General features: G+C 39.0%; 1 protein-coding gene across 4 annotated transcripts in view; it reads right to left on the bottom strand.

Annotated features, from left to right (window-relative positions):
• Positions 1 to 20,878, bottom strand: part of ADGRV1 (adhesion G protein-coupled receptor V1) — a 556,802-nt gene that overhangs the window by 91,673 nt on the left and 444,251 nt on the right. For all 4 annotated transcript variants that reach the window (XM_053224888.1, XM_053224896.1, XM_053224893.1 and 1 more), the window contains one exon: positions 4,472 to 4,629. In XM_053224888.1, the coding sequence (XP_053080863.1) occupies positions 4,472 to 4,629 (158 nt within the window). The remainder of the gene's footprint in view (positions 1 to 4,471; positions 4,630 to 20,878) is intronic.

Genomic DNA, 20,878 nt, shown 5'->3' with positions numbered 1-20,878 from the left:
CACTGAAATGTAAATTTAAACAGATGAACTTTTGCAGGTAAATTAGATCTCCATGAAGATACTAGAGAATAGATGAAATGGGGAAAGGTGAGTAGCCAGTAGGGCCACAGTTGGATGATTCCTGCTCTATAATTTCAGGGATCCTAACTTACTTATCAAACTTATTTATAGTTTATTCTATATGTAAACTTCTTTTCTGGCTTAAATTCATCTTTTTGATTGCTGATTTTAAAGGCTATCTGTTAGTTTTTTTCCAATGTCTGAAACATTTATACTTCAGCTAATCTTGAGTAGAAAACATTTGTTCCTTTGCTTACTCTCTTTGTCTGTCTGTGTTTTTCTAATGATTTTATGGTTGCCTCCACTCAGCTCTCCTATCCAAGGAGAACTAGTTTTGTTCTAGGGCCTCCAGCCCCTACAGTGACATGCGGATATGATAGCAATACAGTCTGTAAACTCTGGAAAACTGGGCCAGGTACTAGATCAAATGCTTTGTCTGCCTTCTCCTTGGCCTCCCAAATTCCTGTAACCCAAAGCCCAAGTTATTGTGGCAGGTGTTTCATGCAAGTGCTACTGCTCCAGTCTACTTGCCTTGGGTGAAACATTTTAGCTCCTAATTCACTCCCCCATCAGTGGAGATACTCCCACATCCACTGGCTTGTGGACCCAGAAAACCATGGGTCCATGGCTTCAGCCCAGTTTACTACTTTGTGTTCCTGTTCTATTTCTGACCCAAAGACATGTCCCTTTAAAAAATATTTTCTCTTGTTATATCCTGTCTGTACGTCCCAGGTGAGGGCTTCTATGGAGTAGGGCAGAGAACAATAAATGAATTTACAGTGCCATCCTGACTGGGCACTCTTCAGGTCAATGCAAAGGAATTTTAGCCAAAAGATTCAAACAGTATCACATGCTCCTTGGTTGAGAAGACATTTTCTTTTTCTTCTAGAAATTTTGAATTTGAATTAAGTGGAACGTATTCAAATGGAGGTGGTTACAGTACATTGCAAGTAAAATATAAAAGATCATGCCAGCAGTCAAAGCTGAATGCATATTTTAGGGAATCACAGAAGTCAAGAAATAATTACAGTCCCAATGATAATAACTTTCAAAGGGATACCTACAATGAGATCAATGAGGTAAATCCTTTAATTTTTACTTTTGATGATATAACAGATTCCTCTTCTTTTTAATGCTATATTTAGCTTAAAGATCCATACCTAAAAGATTTTATGGTACATTTATGATTATTAATTTATTCATTTAGTCAACAAATATTAACTATGCTCCTGCTATCTACTGAGCAATTTACAAGACTGTGCTGATACAGATAGAGATGAATAATAAATGGTCCTTGTCCTCCAGGAATTCATCATTTATTAAGGAAATCAACCACACACACCAAAAGAAGTCACCATTTCATTCTATGATAAGTGCTATAATGGCTATAGAGACAACGAGCTTTAAAGGCAGAGATGGGGAAAGGAGCAATTCTTATTTGATGTGGTTCTGTGAAGAGGCAACTGCAAAGGCTTCGGAGAAGAGGTAGCATGTTGGGAACTTTTAGAAAAAAATTTTTTTAAGTTTATTCATTTTTGAGAGAGAGAGACAGAGACAGAGAGAATGACAGAGTGTGTGGGGGAGGGGCAGAGAGGATCCCAAGAAGGCTCTGCAATGTCACGAACTGTGAACTATGAAATCACGAACTGTTGAGATCATGACCTGAGCGGAAGTCAGAAGCTTAATCGATTACGCCACCCAGGCACCTCAAACTTAGTAGTACCTTCTTGGAAGGGAGGGTCTAGGGGAATTCACTTGTGCTTATCTAGCATACTATTTTTACTGAAATGATGGGTTTATTTTGGACAGTTTTAGGGAGCTAATGAAGATTATGGGAGGATAATAAATGTCTTCCACCTCTCTCTCATCCACATTTTCTCATATTACTTACTAAACACATGGGTTTTGTCAGCTATTGATGAAGAGTGCAGAGCAGAGGTCTCCTTACATGACCAAAGATGACAGTATCAGGTAATTTTAGGAAGGAGAAAATACATGGGATGGTCAGAAGGCAGGATAAATATTAAGTAACTTGGGGATGAAAAGATGGCCTGGTGCGTGGACTATAGGAACTCCTGTATTGTAGGCTAAAGAGACTGGACTTCTCTCAGGCAACGAGAGAGAACAACAAGTGACTGTAATGCTGGAGTCAGGGAACCTACTTTACAGTTCTGAAATATACACATCTGAGAAGACGAGATAGGGAAGAAAAAGACTACAACTAGTGGCCAGTCAGGAAAATACTGTAAGAGTCCAAGTGTGAAATAATGACTATTAGACTGAATTGACATGGGAATAGGGGAATTAGAATTATAATAGTATTTTTATTTGAAAAGCTACAACAGAACAATGCTTCTATTAATATTTCATTGCACGAGAGGTTTCCCTAGTTGAGAAACAAGTATGCTGAAGCTTTTAGCATTATGTTTAATGCTTGAGGGCTATGTTTTTCAGATAATTGGAGTATTATTATCTACTGTATCCATGATGGATCATGTCCAAAAGGTAGTTAGCCATGAAAAAGAATTAACTCATTAGGTTAGGCCCTTATGTTATCACTGTTGAAAACATGCAAACACTAGCACTTTTATATCATATAGAAAACAAAACAAATCTTATCATTTGGGAAAAGAAAACAAACTTTCTGTTCTGAAGAGAATATTAATTTTACTAAAATGAATTGCAAGTTGAAAAAAAGCACAGTTTCTGGATAAATCCTATGCCCCATGAAAAAGTAGGATTTCTACATTGAATACTACTTCTTCTATTAAAAAGTTAAGATTAATCATAACGTTATATAAAATTTCAGCCCACACAATGACTGCATGCTAAATGGGAAAGGGGAGACAAGAGCTGGCTAGAAACAGCTACCCTACAAACTACCTCACAAACTAACATCAAGAAGTTCCTTCTCTTTATATCATGAGGAAATATTTTCATGTGTTCCCTCATCCATTTCAGGAACTAGAAGTCTCTTCATACATTAGAGGGTCTCCTTTTCTCATCCTGTGACAATTTCTGTTGAGCTGATAATAATGTATTAGATACTACTCAAGGGACTTTGTATATGGTAACTTGCTTAAACTTTGGAAAGCACTTAAAATGTGAAGAATTCCTCTTACTCATTTGGCTGTAGATCTATAAAAATTCAGAAAAGAGGAGACTTTTTCATTGGCCTAAGAGGGGTCCCCCATCCCCAGATCACAAGATTCTCTCTAATATCCCCATCACTGACACCAATTTAGAGAGAACTTTCTCTATGAAGGTGTATGGTTACTGTTCCTAGTTAAGAAAATTCCTAAGAGACTCTAATCTAACAACAACAACAACAAAAAAGAATCAGGTCATAAAAACCTGTGTTAAGTATGATTCAAAGGGAAAAAATGAGCTGCAGCGAAAGCCAACTTGCGCTGGAAAGACTTGTGCTCTTAAGTAACCAGACATGTGTAGCCAGTTATGAAGCTATCCCATCACATATGTTTTTAAACATCTGTCAGCACAATCAAAACCCCACAAGCAAAATACAGCACTCATGAGCATTAGGGAGGGCTGTCTGTGATGAAGGCTCAGAAGCTGAAAGAAATGAATAGATTTCACAGGTTGAACACAGGCTGTTCTTGCTTGGCTTGAAGAAAGCCCGGGGAAGCAGTTCCCAAGGCTGTGAGGCACTGACTTGAACATGCGTATCTTTTTAAAAAAATTTTAAAAATGTTTATTTATTTTGAGAGAGGGAGAGAGAAAGAGAGCACAAGCAGGGGAGGAACAGAGAGAGTGGGAGAGAGAAAATCCCTAGCAGGTTCCATGCTGCCAGCACAGAGCCCAACGCGGGCGTTGATCTCACAAGCTGTGAGATCATGACCAGAGCTGAAACCAAGAGTTGGTCCCTTAACTGACTGAGCCACCCAAACGCTCCTGGAACATAAGTATCTTTTTTTTAACTTTTTTTTTACATTTATATATGTATTTTTGAGACTGAGAGGGAGAGAGTGCACAAGTGGGTGGGGCAGAGAGAGGAAGACACAGAATCTGAAGCAGGCTCCAGGCTCTAAGCTGTCAGCACAGAGCTTGATGTAGGGCTCAAACCCACGAACCGTGAGATCATGACCTGAGCTGAAGTCGGACACCTAGCCGACAGTCACTCAGGAGCCCCCTGAACACGAATATCTTAAGGACAAAACTGGAACCAGCGATAAAACCTACGGCACCCTGAAGAAAGAGACATGTCAGGAAGTGCCAAGAAGCAGGTGAAACTGGAGAGCCATAGCTTAACCTATGGCTTCAGTGCTAGAAGCTGAGTCTAACTTTTCTCCATTTTTTTTTTTTTTAGGTAAACATTATTCAGTGACATTTTCCCACCATTAAAAAGTTCCCATCTAAAAAGTACAAAAAGGGAAAAGGGTTCCTTTCAAACCTGCAGCATTTGTTCTTCCTCTGAAGATGTCGTCATATGCTTTCCACTGTGGCTTCACCTGGTAGGCATGGATGAACACCACAAACACTACCACAAGGCACGTTAAAGGAACAAGAGCCCCAGTGAAGAGAGCCGCATAGATGTTTGGGATGAAACACCTGGAGGACAGAAGAGACAAGACAACTCAGACAACTTCAATAAACACATTTCTAAATTCAGAATGGGTTACATCATCACTTTATACTAGCTCTTTGTATCTAAATGCTGGCAAAAGCAAATTTTTGATTTGCCAAATTGAAGCTTGGTTTGAGTACAGGCTACCCGATTAAATCCAGCCCACTGCTTCACAAAGTAGGTTCTGTGGAATACGCATATCCTGAGGTGCTCAGAAAACTTCAACAAAGGTTATGGCAAAATAAATTTGAGAAACTCACATTCACTTTCTAGCTCTGTCTTATTGGCCTATGGAGACCAAGGTCTTATTGAGGACCTCATAAAAGAAGGCATTGTTTTTTTGGTTTTGTTTTTAAAAAATTTTAAATGTTTTTATTTATTTTTGAGAGACATAGTGCAAGTGGGGGAAGGGCAGAGAAAGAGGGAGACAAAACAAGAGTATCCAAAACAGTCTCCAGGCTCTGAGCTGTCAGCACAGAGCCCAACGTGGGGCTTGGACTCACAGGCTGCAAGATCATGACCTGAGCTGAATGAAGTCGGTGGCCCAATCAACTGAGCCACCCAGGCACCCCAAGGAGGCATTATTTAAACGCAAGTTTGGGGCGCCTGGGTGGCTCAGTCGGTTAAGCGTCCGACTTCAACTCAGGTCACAATCTCGCAGTCCGTGAGTTCGAGCCCTGTATCGGGCTCTGGGCTGATGGCTCGGAGCCTGGAGCCTGCTTTCGATTCTGTGTTTCCCTCTCTCTCTGCCCCTCCCCCATTCATGCTCTGTCTCAAAAATAAATAAACGTTAAAAAAAATTAAAAAAAAAAATAAACGCAAGTTTGAGGATTCCTAGGGTTCATTCTGTCATTTCTACAATCTTGTTTTTTGAGTGAATGACAGTTTTGTCATTTCTAAGTTATACATACCTCCAAGAGCCATTAATTCTCTTGAAAATGATGACAACTTTCCACTTAGAAGTTCTACTACACAATTGTATTTATGATTCTGGAGTTTACTTAGATCAATGAGGTCCAAGGTAAGCTTTCACTACTTATTTTGTAACATTGAAATTCCATGGGAAATGGTTTCTGAGATGTATCTGGAAAATTTTTTTTAAGTGTAATTATTTTGAGAGAGACAGAGCAAGTGGGGGAGGGGCAGAGAGAGAGGGGGATAGAGGATCCAAAGCAGGCTCCGCACTGACAGCAGAAGTCAGATACTCAACCAATTGAGCCACTCAGGCACTGCTTTAACTGGAAATTTTTACTCATTGGTCATAAAATCCTCTTGCTCTTTACATCAAATCTTTCACAAAAAAATGTCAAAATGGAGGATGGCTAAAAATATGTTCTCAATATCTAAAACTGTGCTTTTGAGGTATTATAAAGAACATACCTCTTACAACATAATACTGGGGCTTCTGGGTGGCTTAGTTGGTTGAGTGTCCCACTTCGGCTCAGGTCGTTATCTCCCAATTTGTGGGTTTGAGCCCTGCATTGGGCTCACTGCTGTTAGTGAAAGCCCATTTCAGATCTTCTGTCCCCCTCTCTCTCTGCCCCTCCCCTGCTTGTGCTCTCTCTCTCAAAAATAAATAAACCTTTAAAAAATAAAAAAAAATAATACTATAATACTTTCAATTATAAGAAATCTTAATAGTATGGAGTGTCTCATTTCAAATATCTTTTTCTGACTTCTCCATTTCTAATACATAATATCTACAAACCTAGATTACATACAGCCAGCCAAAAATAATGGATTCTCAAGAAAACTCAAAACTCTGAAAAAAACATAAACTAGTCAGAAGGACACCTCAAAATCTAAAGTATAGGAAAATCAGGAGAAACAGCCATTCTTGCAACTGGGAAAAATAGTGCCTCCATTTTATATTTAAAAAGAGATACATTATTGAAGACCTTACTCAGGTATTATTTCTAATTAACATGATCTGGTAAATGTATTCCTTAAGTAAACAAGACACATTTCAAGAGATATTTCAATACACATTCTGCATCTGCAAAGAGATGTCAGGATGATGAATATCCTGGCTTTTAGAATTTAATTTGGACGCACAAAGCCTGAATCATTCCCTGCACACTCATCTTTATGCCACAAGACCTGTGTCTTCCAGGTAGAAGGCGTATGATTAAATAAAACAGGCAAACACCAATGGCTTTGATCTTGAATATATTTCTGCACTAAAAATAGTAGTCATGTTGGCTACTCATTTTACATACATTGGCTTTAAACGATTGTTTTCATCTGAATTATGGATTCACTGCCAGAGACCAGCCTAAAGTTGTTTAGACAAATACAGATACTGACAAAGGAACTCATACAGACTTCACTGCTTTCGCTCTACCTTGAAAAATGTCATCATAATTCAACTTCAGTCTGTAAAATGGGGTTACTGAAGCTATTGTGAGCTGCTCGAGCAGTAATAAACATTTTGCACCAAGTGCTATAGCATAGGTTTGACTCTTCAACATCTGCATTTCCCAGCAGCTGACCACATTTGGTTGTCACATCTCTACTTGAAGTGCCTTCTGAAAAACTCGCCTTTCCTTTAGAAGACAACCTTTGAAACCAGAACCCCAAAGAATGGCACACTATCCTGCTTAAAAGAGGCAGAGTGGACCCCTACGAAGTTACAAGAAACTAGGCAAGTCTGCAGTGGCTCTTGGGAAGAGAAGGGAATTCTCTATGCACCACAGCTCTTAAAAATCTCCTTTGCAATTCTCCCTGCTTGTATGATGCCTTGGCCAAGCTGGCCTGCTCTTTCAGAAAAGGGGGCAGGAAAATTAACCAATGCTGAAGTGACCCATTGCTCCATATTCTTCAGAGGCACACAAATCATGGCCTCTCATGAGTGCTGGGCTGCTGAGAGCACCCTAAGTTTGTCTTCCACATGGGCAAAGTGGGGCCAGATCATTGATGAGGAGGGCTTTGGCTCCACAGCATGCCTAGTCCTGTTGCAGCACTTCCTGCCTTCTTGGCTACTTCAGCACTGCTAGACTGCACAGCCCTGCCTGTGCCCACTTCTGTGTAGCTGTGACTCCATGTCGGTCTTTCCCCAACAATCTGCCTTATGCACATATCACCTTTCTTTGGGTCTAGGGAGCCAGACAACTCTTCTATAACGCTATCAAATGAGACACTTGCAAATGAGATAGGGCTAAAAAGGTAAGCCACTAGTGCAGACAGCAGTCAGGGACTCCACACTTCCGTGACCCTGTCCATGGAAGTAGGTGGAACGAGCTAGGTCATTCCACATTTTCAAAAAGGGATTTCTAGTGCTATAGAATAAAGCTTCTGACATATAATGCAAAGTGCCTAAGATGGGGGCACCTGGGTGGCTCAGTCAGTTAAGCATCTGACTTCAGCTCAGGTCATGATCTCGCAATTTGTGGGTTCGAGCCCTGCATTGGGCTCTGTGCAGACAACTCAGAGCCTGGAGCCTATTTCAGATTCTGTGTCTTCCTTTCTCTCTCTGCCCCTCCCCTGCTTTCTCTCTCTCTCTCTCTCTCTCAAGAATAAACATTGAAAAAAAAATTTTTTTTAAAAAAGTGCCTAAGATAAATGAAGTATATTCTGCCCTTAAAACAATAGCAACAACAAATGAACCTCACCTACCAAAATTTCTTTCAGTCCAATCGATTAAGAGATACAGTATATCCAGGTAGTTTGAGGATTACACTACATGAGAGTGATGTGCAGAGTTAGGAAACAGTGAATACCATGTTAGAAATAGTTTCTGAAAGGAGGCTGGGAACAAATTCTTGGGAAAACTGAATGTAACGTAAGTAATGAGACTGAGAGCCAGGCACACACGAGAGCTGTGGAAGCAGCTGATTAGTGCCCTGGCAGCTACTGCTTCAAGAGCAGACCTGGCAGTCACCAGAAAATGAGACAAAGGCCATGTGGATCTGCTGTCTTTAAAACGGTAAGGAAAATGTGTTCCTTGTAATTACTGCCTCACCCTGCTTCAAAGTATTCTGGCAACCCTTCTCTCTTTTGGTGTGGAATACTCTTCTGGATTCTTGCAATCACATGACTCACTTTGGCTGTTCATTCCCTTTTAAACTTCCATGGGTAAATTTCCTTTCTTATTATAACCCACAGACAATCTAATTGACTTCAAAATCTAGTCAGCACTTCACCCTTTATTGTATTTTCAGCCAGATGAAACAAGCAGATGCTATTTCATTATCTTCAGTTTTTCCCTTCTGGTCTGCTCTTAGAACATTCACGATGCTTTATGTCACTATCTCATTTAGGAAGATTATTACCTCCCCTAGATAGCACTTTGTACCTCTTGAAGTGTTTTCACTTGCATTACCCAACTTGATGTAAAAAAAAAAAAAATATATATATATATATATGTATATATACATATATATGTTTATATTTGTATATATATGTTTATATTTATATATGTTTATATATGTATATATATTTTGCATACACACACACACACACACACACACACACACACACACACATGGCCTGGGGTATTTCAGTTCCTTTTTTCCTGTATGAAATCAACATGAGAAGGAACTCAGAAGCAAATGAGTCCAGGAGAGATGTAAGCTCCAAGTAAAACTGCTAAAAATACTGGGAGGGATGCTGGGAACTTCTTGTATGTGAGGCTGTGATTTGAGTTCATTTAAATTGTATTTTAAAGAACAAGTTGACCTTGGTATACTGGAGGACATCAAGAAATCCAGGGAGCTGCTATCTGGGTTACATCTGGGTCACATAGGTAATGAAAAAAGAACTAGGTAATGGAAGAATAGTATCGCTGATACTTGAACAATGCAGGCATTAGAGGCACTGACCCTCTGTTCCAGTCAAAAATCCATGTATAACTATTGACTCCCCCAAAACATACCTACTGATAGCCTACTGCTGACTGGAAGCCTTACTGATAGCATAAACAGCAACTGACACACATTTCGTATGTTGTATGTATTCTATATTGTACTGTTTGAATAAAGTAAGCTCTTAGAGAAAAGAAAACCGTAAGGAAGAGAAAATCAAAAGGAAGAGAAAATACTTTTACAGTATATACTGTGTTTATTTTAAAAAGTGGTATATGAGGGGACCCGTGCATTTCAAACTGTGTTGTTCAAGGGTCAACTCTAAATGTTTGTTTCTAAGGTCTTCTTTGTAAGTACTTCTCAGTAAGATGCTGGTAACACTTATGATTCAGAGGCTCATGTGCCAACCTCTCACAAGGTAAGTCTCCTGAAGACTTCTTTAACAGTTGCAACTATATCAACAGCTACATTTGTTGCCCTGACCAACTTTTTCTTCATGGAAGCTCATGGTGATACTCTACTTTATGTGGGGATAAAGAAGATGGTCTGTCAGTTTTATTCTAGAAATTGATTGAGTGTATGATGCATGAAAAACTGTTCATTTATTGCAAGCTGGTTTCTATTTTGTGTGGGAAGTACAATATATCTGTTTATTGGCCTTAGTTGAAGAATACAGATGTTATTCATTATGTGGATGCTTATCATTTATAAATAAGATCTAAGCCAATACTTGTGATTTCAATATTCCTTTCACTGCATATCCCATTTACTTTCTTTCCAAAGATGATATTATTATTTAACACATTTTTTATTCACTTGTGAATTTACGTATATATGCATGTAAATTTGTGTATACGTATGTATTTTCTGTCCCATCCAACATGGCAAAGGAGGTATAGAGAAACATTTTAATCACATTAATTTTTTGACATCAGAGGGAAGGGAAAAATAACAGTTTGGGTTTAACCAGCTGCAGTGTAGAAAAACATGTTTCTTTTTCTTTCTATCTTTCTATGGTAGTGCCTAGAGCAGTTTTGTACCAAGGGAAATCTACTGAATTCTTAAAATGCATGTTCCTTGAAGTTTAAACTTTAAACAAGAACAATATTAAGATTAAACTGCAGATAAGTCCTACAAAGTGAAATCGCACATTAGGGTAATATATGGACTTGGAGAGGAAAGGGAGGGACAAAGTATTTTCCTAGAGTGAATTAGCTGGATAATAAAAACTATCTTAAATATTACTGCTATTATTCTTAATTCCACCATCATTACTCATAAAACAGGAGTGATCATTTATTAAGTGACGACATTTATTATATGCATTATCACACATAAACATCCCAATAACTCCACTAACCTCACTGTATGTATAGAAAAATGACTTCTAAATTACAGAAGGTCAAATTGCTAGCAGCATAAACAGGCTCATTTACCTTAACTGCTACCCCTACAATTCTAAAATCATTTCCACAATTCCAGTAAAAATATATTAGAGTTAGTGGTAAACACACCAGTGTTCTCCTTGAGGACAGGAACTGTAATATTCTCCTTATATTTCTCCTTAAGAAATGTTTATTGCATAATCAGATCCTAAAGAAATGTTTATTGATGTAACTGATTTTTAGCACTTTTTTTTGCCCTCTGTTAGATTAACATTTATTTTAAATTCAGTAAATAAATATTTATTTATTTTTCAATATATGAAATTTATTGTCAAAATGGTTTCCATACAACACCCAGTGCTCATCCCAAAAGGTGCCCTCCTCAATACCCATCACCCACCCTCCCCTCCCTCCCACCCCCCATCAACCCTCAGTTTGTTCTCAGGTTTTAAGAGTCTCTTATGCTTTGGCTCTCTCCCACTCTAACCTCTTTTTTTTTTTTTTCCTTCCCCTCCTTCATGGGTTTCTGTTAAGTTTCTCAGGATCCACATAAGAGTGAAACCATATGGTATCTGTCTTTCTCTGTATGGCTTATTTCACTTAGCATCACACTCTCCAGTTCCATCCACGTGGCTACAAAGGGCCATATTTCGTTCTTTCTCATTGCCCTGTAGTACTCCATTGTGTATATAAACCACAATTTCTTTATCCATTCATCAGTTGATGGACATTTAGGCTCTTTCCATCATTTGGCTATTGTTGAGAGTGCTGCTATAAACATTGGGGTACAAGTGCCCCTATGCATCAGTACTCCTGTATCCCTTGGGTAAATTCCTAGTAGTAGCGCTTTTTTTTAAAAAAACACTCACTTAAAAAAAAAAAAGTAGGCATAGAAAACCCTGCATTTCATGTGTGCCTAGTTCAAGGACCCAAGCAACATTTGAATTACGTCACATACGAGGCACACTGCTGAACATGGAAGAGCATGCAAAGACACCTGGGCATGGTGTCTCCTATACAGAAGGCTGCATTTATAGTAAGGGCACAGCACTTCACAATCTAGCCTTCTACTGCAAGTATCATTCTTTTAACAGCATGGGCAGCAGCATGACCCAGGAGCTTGTTAAAAATGCAGAGTCTCAAACCTGATGACAGCTCCCAAGGCAACTGCATTTTAACAAGATCCCCAGGTGTTTCATGTGCACATTGAAAGTTAGAGAAGCACTCCTGTAGCACACTAGTGGAACATAAAGTAGCTGAATGTAATTAACAATTTAACTAATCTTTACATCTCTTTGGCAGCCAAGCCAAGGGCCTATGTAATCCCAAGGAGAATCATTCTCAGAGATTTCGTAGTACAGGGTGGTCACAGTAGCCTGAAGAGCCAAACAGAAAAAAAGTGGCAGGAAGCAAAAAAAGAGAAACAGGTATCTGTCACATGTAGAAGCCTGGGATTAGCAACCTGAGCTTTCTGACTGTAGAAGAGCAGAGAGCTAGCAAATAACATGAGAACGGACACAACACATCTGCAGACTGGTAGTGTGAAATGAGATGGGAGTGTCAGAGCTGAGGTGGGTGTAGATGGGAGGTTAGATATTTAGTCCTGCTGCATCTGAAAAACCCAGGAAGGAATAAAGTTTGTGAGTGTAAGTGCAATAGACAGGCTCTGCAACTGCCCACATTGCTCAAGCCTTCCTGAAAAGGTGAGCCCATGTGCCATGTACCTCTATCCCCACACCCCAGCCACAGATGACTAGCTTTGGGATGGATACCTGATCCAAAGACAGTCATTTCTCTGGCTTGCCCTTGACTTATAACTTGGTGCCTCTGCTCTAAAAGTTGAGCTGAGCCAATCAACTTTCTGCTCTTAAGAATCTGACATGGCAGGGGGGGCACCTAGATGGCTCAGTCGGTTAAGCAACTGATTCCTGATTTCAGCTCAGGTCATGATCTTATGCTTCATGGGTTCAAGCCCCAAATCAGGCTCTGCGCTGGCAGCACGGAGCCTGCTTGAAATTCTTTTTCTCCCTCTCTCTGCCCCTCCCCCAATGCACATGTGTGCAAGTGTTCTCTCTCTCTCAAAATAAATAAATACTTGAAAAAAACAAAAAGAATTTGACATGGATAGGTGCCAGATAGTGGTGGACATTAGAGTCAATGTACATTCAGGGCAAACATCCACACTGGAGTAAATATACAATGAATATACAGAAAAAATGGACAAAGGGAGGAGAGAAGGAAGGAGTGGATGAGCATTGAGATACTCACAAGAAGATGTGGGAGACTCTGTGGTCCCTAAAAAATGAAAAGTGTGGTTTTGGTTTTCAGCACTCTAATTCCAGGTTCTCTGAGGTCCAACTATATCTCATTGTCTACTTCTGAATGTCCATGAGAATGCCCGAGACTGTCTATAACTCCACTCCCTTTACTCCAAGTAGCTTTAGTAGGTTTTACATGCAACTATAATGGCCACAGTTAAAACACAGCTGGTGAGTGAGTGCTAGAGAAAGAGGGAGTGAACACACACTGTTGTTTGAAACAACACTGCTCCTGAAGATGGAGTAGGAGATCACTGTCATGTCTACTAGTTTTAGAGCTCAGCCTACACCATGGTGAGTGTTGCTATCTAACTCAATTCCTTGACAACTGCCTTCTAAGAAGTCCAAGGACCAAACGATAAGAATCAGTCTCACCTTTCAGTGTGTAAACTGTTATCTACTTAAAAAAAAGACTGAGCAAAGAAAAACATGCACATACTACAGCAATATTGTTTCATGTACTTCAAACAGAGCAGATATTTAAATTCATCAAATAATAAGCTGCCTAAAATCTTGAAGGTCAGATATATAAACCAAAAGATAGCTTTGTATCGTATATAATTAGCTCTTGCTGAATGAGACAGTTGCCCACATCCCTAGCTCATTAAAAAGGTAAAATATATTTTTTACACATAAATTCCAAAGATGAACATTGGACTCAAAGTATTAACAAAGACTAGAGAAAGTTGAAAAAAAATTCTGAAAATCATGATTTCCAAAATGACCTTTTTTCTTTTTCCAAGAAACTCAAGTCCAGTCTGTTCTCTGAACAACGATAATGCTGCAATCACCCTATTGGACAGTGCTTGGGAACTTTGCTCCAGGTAGGTTCCAGTGAATCAAGCCCCTTCAGAATTTAATGAGAATAAGGTCAGGCTGACTTGTTATTTTTTACATGTACTAATGCTCTATGTTCTCATAAAACAAAATTGTTTGGTACTAGAAAATGTCATTGTCCTACAGCATTCAAGGTATCCTGCCCTTACCTATTACTCACCCAGTCTCTGCATGGATGGCTAAATCAATTCTGACTAATTGTATCACCTTCTTGTATCAGAAGATGGTAAAATGATACGTTTTCCTAAGTTTATAAAAGTAAGACTTACAGAGGTGACCATGGGAATACAAGATTAACGTCCAAAAAATATCTGTCTTTTTGTATCCCCCAACCCTCATTTTACTTCATGATTGCACCTGTGGACAGAGATCCTTGTAGTATAACCTTTAGCAGGAAAGCAGCTTCAGGTACAGCTAATCCCGCATCACACAGGCAGGAGGCAGTACTTTCCATCTTAGGTTAATATTGCAAATGTAGTTTTTTTGTGCTTTAAATCTGAGATTTCAATAAGCTCAAAGCATTTAGGAATAGCTTAGAGGATACTGGGGGTGTGTGTCATGTTATCACAAATATTACTTCCTTTTCCTGATGAAGACTTTGTAGAATTTGAGGTGTTCTTTCCCCAAATACTCTTACAATACCCTCGTATAAGTTTCATTGGAGTCTATGAAAAATATGAGAAAGGTAGAAATGTGATGATATAGATTTTTAAAAACTTTTTAATGTTTATTTCTGAGAGACACACACACAGAGCATGAACAGGGAGGGGCAGAGAGAGAGAGAGGGAGACACAGAATACAAAGCAGGCTCCAGGCTCTGAGCTGTTAGCACAGAACCCAACACCAGGCTCCAACCCATGAACCATGAGATCAAGACCTGAGCCAAAGTCAGATGGTTAACTGATGGAGCCACACAGGTGCCCCTGAAATGTGATATCGATATTTTAAGGATCAACAAATTCTGACAGCAATGGGGGAGATTTCTCCAAAAAGCAAAAATCACTGGGTAGAAGGATAATCCAACTTAAGAAAAAATTTTTTAATGTTTATTTATTTTTGGCAGAGAGAGAGCATGAGTAGAGGAGGGGCAGAGAGATAGGGAGACAGGGAATCGGAAGCAGACTCTGAGCTGTCAGTGCAAAGCCTGACATGGGGCTTGAACCTGCGAGCTCGAGCCACAGGGGCTCAAACCCCTGTGAGATCATGAACCTGAGCCAAAGTCAGACATTCAACCCACTGGGCCACCCAGACACCCCAGGATAATCTAGCCTTTAATCAATCACATTTTACTGATCGGTAGCCACATTACATTGCTTTGGGGATCAGGTCCACAGATTCCACTGACTTTATGTGAAAGTTGCAAACACTCCAAGAGAAAACTTCTAGAGTACTCCCTTGCAGAAGTGAGTGTTCAATGATACCAACATCATGTATTACCTACAGTCACATTAACATTTATAGCACACTGCAATAACTAATAATGTTCCTAAATGTTGACGTCAAATCATTAAGACACTGTTAAGTGGACTTAGTCAATGCTGTTTAAAATATACTATACAATTCCTTGTGGTATTAGTAAAACATCCTGATAACAACAGGGGTAACTTTTAACTACTGAGAAAACAAGTGAAATGTGAGTAGATGAGGTGATATGTCAAGCATTTTAAGGTCATTATCGCCAGTTGTACATAACATAGTTATGTCTAACTCCAATGCTCAGCTCTGTTGCTGGGCCCATTTCAATTCTGATATCCTGAATGTTTCATTGAACAAATATTTAAGGATGTTGGTCTTCAAAGTAATGGGTTAGCACATCAAAGATGTGTTTTAGATATCTAACCCTTGATACGTTCATATTATGGTTGCTAGAGCTGGCCTATGACTTTACCATTAATTAATATTTATTGAGTATTTATATATGTCTACAATTTGACAGTTATAGCTGGAAACATAAGAAGTGTATGAGGTATAATTCCTTTCCTGAAGGATCTTGGAGCAAGAAAAATAAAATATAACAAAAAAATTATAAAATCCCATAATGCTCTGCTAACATGTAAAGCATATCTAATATGTAAAAAGGTAAGAATATGTAGAAACAAAACAGATGAACACAGGGGAAGGGAAAAAAAAGAGAGGGAAGCAAACCATAAGAGACTCTTTTTCTTAAAGTTTATTTATTTATATATAGAGAGAGCATGCACACACATGTGCTTGCAAGCATGAACAGGGAAGGGGTAGAGAGAATTCCAAGTAGGTGCCATGCTGTCAGCAGAGAGCCTGACACAGGGCTTGATCTCATGAAGCGTGAGATCATGACCTGAGCTGAAATCAAGAGTTGGAGGCTTAACAGACTGAGCCACTCAGGAGCTCTAAGAGACTTTTTTTTGCAAATGAGTTTTTTCTTTTTAAATATGAAATTTATTGTCAGATTCGTTTCCATACAATACCCAGTGCTCATCCCAATAGGTGCCCTTCTCAATAACCATCACCCACCCACCCCTCCCTCCTTAAGAGTCCCTTATGTTTTGGCTCCCATCCTCTCCGGCCTCTTTTTTCTTCCTTCCCCTCCCCCATGGTATTCTGGTAAGTTTCTCCGGATCCACATAAGAATGAAAACATATGGTATCTGTCTTTCTTTGTATGCCTTATTTCACTTAGCGTAACACTCACCAGTTCCATCCACGTTGATACAAAAGGCCATACTTCATTCTTTCTCATTGTCATGTAGTATTCCATTGTCTACATAAACCACAATTTATCTATTCATTAGTTGATGGACATTTAGGCTCTTTCCGTATTTGGCTATTGTTGAAAGTGCTGCTATAAACATTGGGGTGCAAGTGCCCCTATGCATCAGTACTCCTGTATCCCTTGGGTAAATTCCTAGCAGTGCTATTGCTGGGTCATAGGGTAGATCTATTTTTAATTTTTTGAGGAACCTCCACACTGTTTTCCACAGTGGCTGTACCAGTTTGTATTCCCACCAACAGTGCAAGAGGGTTCCTGTTTCTCCACATCCTCTCCAGCATCTATAGTCTCCTGATTTGTTCATTTTAGCCACTCTGGTGTGAGGTGGTATCTGAGTGTGGTTTTGATTTGTATTTCCCTGATGAGGAGTGACGTTGAGCATCTTTTCATGTGCCTGTTGGCCATCCGGATGTCTTCTTTAGAGAAGTGTCTATTCATGTTTTCTGCCCATTTCTTCACTGGATTATTTGTTTTTCGGGTGTGGGGTTTGGTGAGCTCTTTATAGATTTTGGATAATAGCCCTTTGTCCGATATGTCATTTGCAAATATCTTTTCCCATTCTGTTGGTTGCCTTTTAGTTTTGTTTGTTGTTTCCTTTGCAGTGCAGAAGCTTTTTATCTTCATGAGGTCCTGATAGTTCATTTTTGCTTTTAATTCCCTTGCCTTTGGAGATGTGTCAAGTAAGAAAATGCTGAGGCTGAGGTCAGAGAGGTCTTTTCCTGCTTTCTCCTCTAGAGTTTTGATGGTTTCCTGTCTCACATTCAGGTCTTTTATCCATTGTGAGTTTATTTTTGTGAATGGTGTAAGAAAGTGGTCTAGTTTCATCCTTCTGCATGTTGCTGTCCAGTTCTCCCAGCACCATTTGTTAAAGAGACTGTCTTTTTTCCATTCTTTCCTGCTTTGTCAAAGATCAGTTGCCACACTTTTGTGGGTCTAATTCTGGGGTTTCTATTCCATTCCATTGGTCTATGTGTCAATTTTTGTGCCAATACCATGCTGTCTTGATGATTACAGCTTTGTAGTAGAGGCTAAAGTCTGGGATTGTGATGCCTCCTGCTTTGGTCTTCTTCAGAATTACTTTGGCTATCCGGGGTCTTTTGTGGTTCCATACAAATTTTAGGATTGCTTGTTCTAGTTTCAAGAAGAATGCTGGTGCAATTTTGATTGGGATTGCATTGAATGTGTAGATAGCTTTGGGTAGTATTGACATTTTAACAATATTTATTCTTCCAACCCATGACCACAGAATATTTTTCCATTTCTTTATATCTTCTTCAATTTCCTTCATAGGCTTTCTATAGTTTTCAGCATACAGATCTTTTACATCTTTGGTTAGGTTTATTCCTAGGTATTTCATGCTTCTTGGTGCAATTGTGAATGGGATCAGTTTCTTTATTTGTCTTTCTGTTGCTTCGTTATTAGTGTATAAGAATGCAACTGATTTCTGCACATTTGATTTTGTATCCTGCAACTTTGCTGAATTCATGTATCAGTTCTAGCAGACTTTTGGTGGAGTCTATTGGGTTTTCCATGTATAATATCATGTCATCTGCAAAAAGTGAAAGCTTGACTTCATCTTTGCCAATTTTGATGCCTTTGATTTCCTTTTGTTGTCTGATTGCTGATGCTAGCACTTCCAACTCTATGTTAAACAACCGCGGTGAGAGTGGACATACCTGTTGTGTTCCTGATCTCAGGGGGAAAGCTCTCAGTTTTTCCCCATTGAGGATGATATTAGCTGTAGGCTTTTCATAAATGGCTTTTATGATGTTTAAGTATGTTCCTTCTATCCTGACTTTCTCGAGGGTTTTTATTAAGAAAGGATGCTGAATTTTGTCAAATGCTTTTTCTGCATCGATTGACAGGATCATATGGTTCTTATCTTTTCTTTTATTAATGTGATGTATCACATTGATTGATTTGTGAATGTTGAAGCAGCCCTGCAGCCCAGGAATGAATCCCACTTGATCATGGTGAATAATTCTTTTTATATGCTGTTGAACTTGATTTGCTAGTATATTATTGAGAATTTGTGCATCTATATTCATCAGGGATATTGGCCTGTAGTTCTCTTTTTTTGCCGGGTCTCTGTCTGGTTTAGGAATCAAAGTAATGCTGGCTTCATAGAATGAGTCTGGGAGTTTTCCTTCCCTTTCTATTTTTTGGAACAGCTTGAGAAGGATAGGTATTATCTCTGCTTTAAATGTCTGGTAGAACTCCCCTGGGAAGCCATCTGGTCCTGGACTCTTATTTGTTGGGAGATTTTTGATAACTGATTCAATTTCTTTGCTGGTTATGGGTCTGTTCAAGTTTTCTATTTCTTCCTGTTTGAGTTTTGGAAGGGCGTGGGTGCTTAGGAATTTGTCCATTTCTTCCAGGTTGTCCAGTTTGTTGGCATATAATTTTTCATAGTATTCCCTGATAATTGCTTGTATTTCTGAGGGATTGGTTGCAATAATTCCATTTTCATTCATGATTTTATCTATTTGGGTCCCCTCCCTTTTCTTTTTGAGAAGCCTGGCTAGAGGTTAATCAGTTTTGTTTATTTTTTCAAAAAGCCTACTCTTGGTTTCATTGATCTGCTCTACAGTTTTTTTTAGATTCTATATTGTTTATTTCTGCTCTGATCTTTATTATTTCTCTTCTTCTGCTGGGTTTGGGGTGTCTTGCTGTTCTGCTTCTATTTCCTTTAGTGTGCTGTTAGATTTTGTATTTGGGATTTTTCTTGTTTCTTGAGATAGGCCTGGATTGCAATGTATTTTCCTCTCAGGACTGCCTTCGCTGCATCCCAAAGCATTTGGATTGTTGTATTTTCATTTTCATTTGTTTCCATATATTTTTAAATTTCTTCTCTAATTGACTGGTTGACCTATTCATTCTTTAGTAGGGTGTTCTTTAACCTCCACGCTTTTGGAGGTTTTCCAGGCTTTTTCCTATCGTTGGTTTCAAGCTTCATAGCATTGTGGTCTGAAAGTATGCAGGGTATGATCTCAATTCTTGTATACTTATGAAGGGCTGTTTTGTGACCCAGTATGTGATCTATCTTGGAGAATGTTCCATGTGCACTCGAGAAGAAAGTATATTCTGTTGCTTTGGGATGCAGAGTTCTAAATATATCTGTCAAGTCCATCTGATCCAATGTATCTTTATTGTTAAAGCCCTTGTTTCTTTATTGATCCTGTGTCTAGATGATCTATCCACTGTTGTAAGTGGAGAATTAAAGTCCCCTGCAATTACCACATTCTTCTCAATAAAGTTGCTTATGTTTGTGATTGTTTTATATATTTGGGGGCTCCCATATTTGGCGCATAGACATTTATAATTGTTAGCTCTTCCTGATGGATAGACCCTGTAATTATTATATAATGTCCTTCTTCATCTCTTGTTACAGCCTTTAATTTAAAGTCTAGTTTGTCTGATATAAATATGGCTACTCCAGCTTTCTTTTGATTTCCAGTAGCATGATAGCTCTCCATCCCCTCACTTTCAATCTGAAGGTGTCCTCAGGTCTAAAATGAGTCTCTTATAGACAGCAAATAGATGGGTCTTGTTTTTTTTATCCATTCTGACACCCTATGTCTTTTGGTTGGAGCATTTAGTCTATTTACATTCAGTGTTATTATAGAAAGATATGGGTTTAGAGTCATTGTGATGTCTGTAGGTTTCATGCTTGTAGTGATGTCTCTGGTACTTTGTGGTCCTTGCACATTTCACTCAGAGAATCCCTGTTAGGATCTCTTGTAGGGCTGGTTTAGTGGTGATGAATTCCTTCAGTTTTTGTTTGTTTGAGAAGACCTTTATCACTCCTATTCTGAATGGCAGACTTGCTGGATAAAGAATTCTCGGCTGCATATTTTTTCTGTTCATCACATTGAAGATTTCCTGCCATTGCTATCTGGCCTGCCAAGTTTCAGTAGATAGGTCTGTCACTAGTCTTATCGGTCTCCCTTTGTATGTTATGGCATGTTTATCCCTAGCTGCTTTCAGAATTTTCTGTTTATCCTTGTATTTTGCCAGTTTCACTATGATATCAGTGCAGAAGATCGATTCAAGTTACATCTGAAGGGAGTTCTCTGTGCCTCTTGGATTTCAATGCCTTTTCCCTTCCCCAGATCTCAGCTTTGATTTGTTAAAGTACACATT

The sequence above is a fragment of the Acinonyx jubatus genome, chromosome A1, assembly GCF_027475565.1.
Source record: "Acinonyx jubatus isolate Ajub_Pintada_27869175 chromosome A1, VMU_Ajub_asm_v1.0, whole genome shotgun sequence".
In the NCBI taxonomy this organism is placed as follows: Eukaryota; Metazoa; Chordata; class Mammalia; order Carnivora; family Felidae; genus Acinonyx; species Acinonyx jubatus.
Note: the sequence above shows the minus strand (reverse complement) of the source record. Positions and strands in the feature narration are given on the sequence as shown.